At 58.6% G+C, this 1,740-nt stretch overlaps 1 protein-coding gene across 1 annotated transcript in view; it reads left to right on the top strand.

Moving 5' to 3' along the window:
• The first annotated feature begins 1,375 nt into the window (after window positions 1-1,375).
• The window catches only part of LOC103807990 (tripartite motif-containing protein 65-like), a 3,053-nt gene continuing 2,688 nt past the window's right edge, over window positions 1,376-1,740 (top strand). Inside the window, 2 exon segments of the mRNA XM_009080744.1 lie at window positions 1,376-1,569; window positions 1,571-1,737. Coding sequence (XP_009078992.1) covers window positions 1,376-1,569; window positions 1,571-1,737 — 361 coding nt within the window.

The raw sequence follows: 1,740 nt of genomic DNA, 5'->3' as shown, positions 1-1,740 counted from the left end.
CAGGTAGGTGGTGAACCTGCACAAGGTCAGTGTTTGTGGAGCTGAGAAGTCAGCTACCAGCAGCTACCCAAGCACATGGACCTCAGTCTCCTACCCTTCACTCCCTAGACAGTGTGTACCTGGCATGGACAGGTGCAGCAAAGGCAGAGCTGCTGGGGTGACCACAGTGGGGGCACAGGTGTCCTGTGGTTCCAGGCAGTCACACAGATCACATTACATCACTGAGCTTTGCATGTTTGGTCAGAATGTGTAGATTCAGCCCAAACAAATGTTTTGGGGACTGAAGCTCTGCTGGGACATGCAGGGAGTTGCAACAGATTCCAAGTCCTCTCCCAAGCCCAGGGGTGGTCTGGGGGTTGGCTCTGAGCCTGCCTGTGGTACAGAAGCTGCTGCAGCCATCAGCAGCTGGTGAGTGCCCTGGCTGTGGCACAGACTGGCTTCCTGCTTGCCCTCACCTGTGCAGGTAAAAGTGAAGCTGCTCATGTGGGGAGGCTGCAGAGCTGCTGCACACCAAGGCTGTCCTGTCAGCCTTCTGCAGCCTGGGAGGCTGAAGGGTGTGGAGATAAGGTTTGGGCTGGGAGGTTGGGTGGTGTTTCTACCGAAACTGAACTGTGTGACAAGGTGAAGGTGCACAAGCACCACACTCACTTCCAGGCAGAATGCTTCACCTCCCACCTGAGCAGGGATGGGTAGCCCAGGTAACATCTTCATTGCATTTGGGAGTGCTGATGGGAACAGGTGTTGCAAGGAAACTCATAGGAGAAAGTATGGTGTGTGTGCAGAGGGGTAGGTGCAAACAGCAGGAGCTGTAGTTTAAAACTGTAAGTTGTGAGGGTGCAGGGTGTGGCCCTGGCTGGTGCTGGTGTGTGTCACAGCCTTATCACCACAGACAGAGGTGACATGTGGCTGCCTCTCTCTGCTGGTTCCCAGGGGGGAGCACTGTACTGGGTGTCTGTGCCAGGGAGGACTGCCACGCTCTGCTCAGGGACCAGCCCTGGCAGAGATGAGGATGCCTGGAAGTTCCCTCAAAGGGCAATAAAGGATTGCAATCCAACTGTGCATCGACGTGTACCTGTGCAAACACATTCACGGAAGCACACGTTGCTCTGAGCCCTGTCAGCCTCCTGTGCTGTCACTGCTGCGTTCCATCCTCTCCCTCTGTGCTTCACAGCCCTCCCTCTCCCCGAGGGGAGCGGCTCCAACCCTCCCCGTCTTCCCAGCGCGGCGAAGTGACACCCGCTGAGCGTCTCTTTAAGAGCACGTCTGGCTGGGATCCCTGACCCGCCTCTGGGCACAGCGTCACCAGCTCTTCCTCCTCTGCACAGCTGAGTTTCTGTTTCCCTGGCTTCTTTCCCCTATCCCCAGCACAGACAGGATGGCATCACACGTCTCGCAGAAGCTGGAGGAGAAGCTGGTGTGCTCTATCTGCCTGGAGCTGTTCAGGGTGCCTGTTACCTTACCCTGCGGCCACAACTTCTGCAAACGCTGCATCAGCGACCACTGGCGCAAAGAAGAGCAGGCGCCCGTCGGGGCAGAGACAGGCTACACATGCCCCGAGTGCCGCAGTTTTGCGGTGCCCGGAGCTGGAGAAGAATGTCACCCTGTACAGCGTGGTGGAGCTGGCACGGGACGGCGAGGTGCAGGGCTGGGGCGCAGGGAGGTGCGAGGTGGTCCCCGGCGAGCTGTGCCCGCAGCACGGGCGCCCACTGGAGCTGTACTGCGAGGACGAGCGGCGCTGCA

Source organism: Acanthisitta chloris, unplaced genomic scaffold (assembly GCF_000695815.1).
Source record: "Acanthisitta chloris isolate BGI_N310 unplaced genomic scaffold, ASM69581v1 scaffold17088, whole genome shotgun sequence".
Lineage (NCBI taxonomy): Eukaryota > Metazoa > Chordata > Aves > Passeriformes > Acanthisittidae > Acanthisitta > Acanthisitta chloris.
The sequence above is the reverse complement of the archived record's forward strand: the minus strand, read 5'-3'. Positions and strand labels throughout refer to the sequence as shown.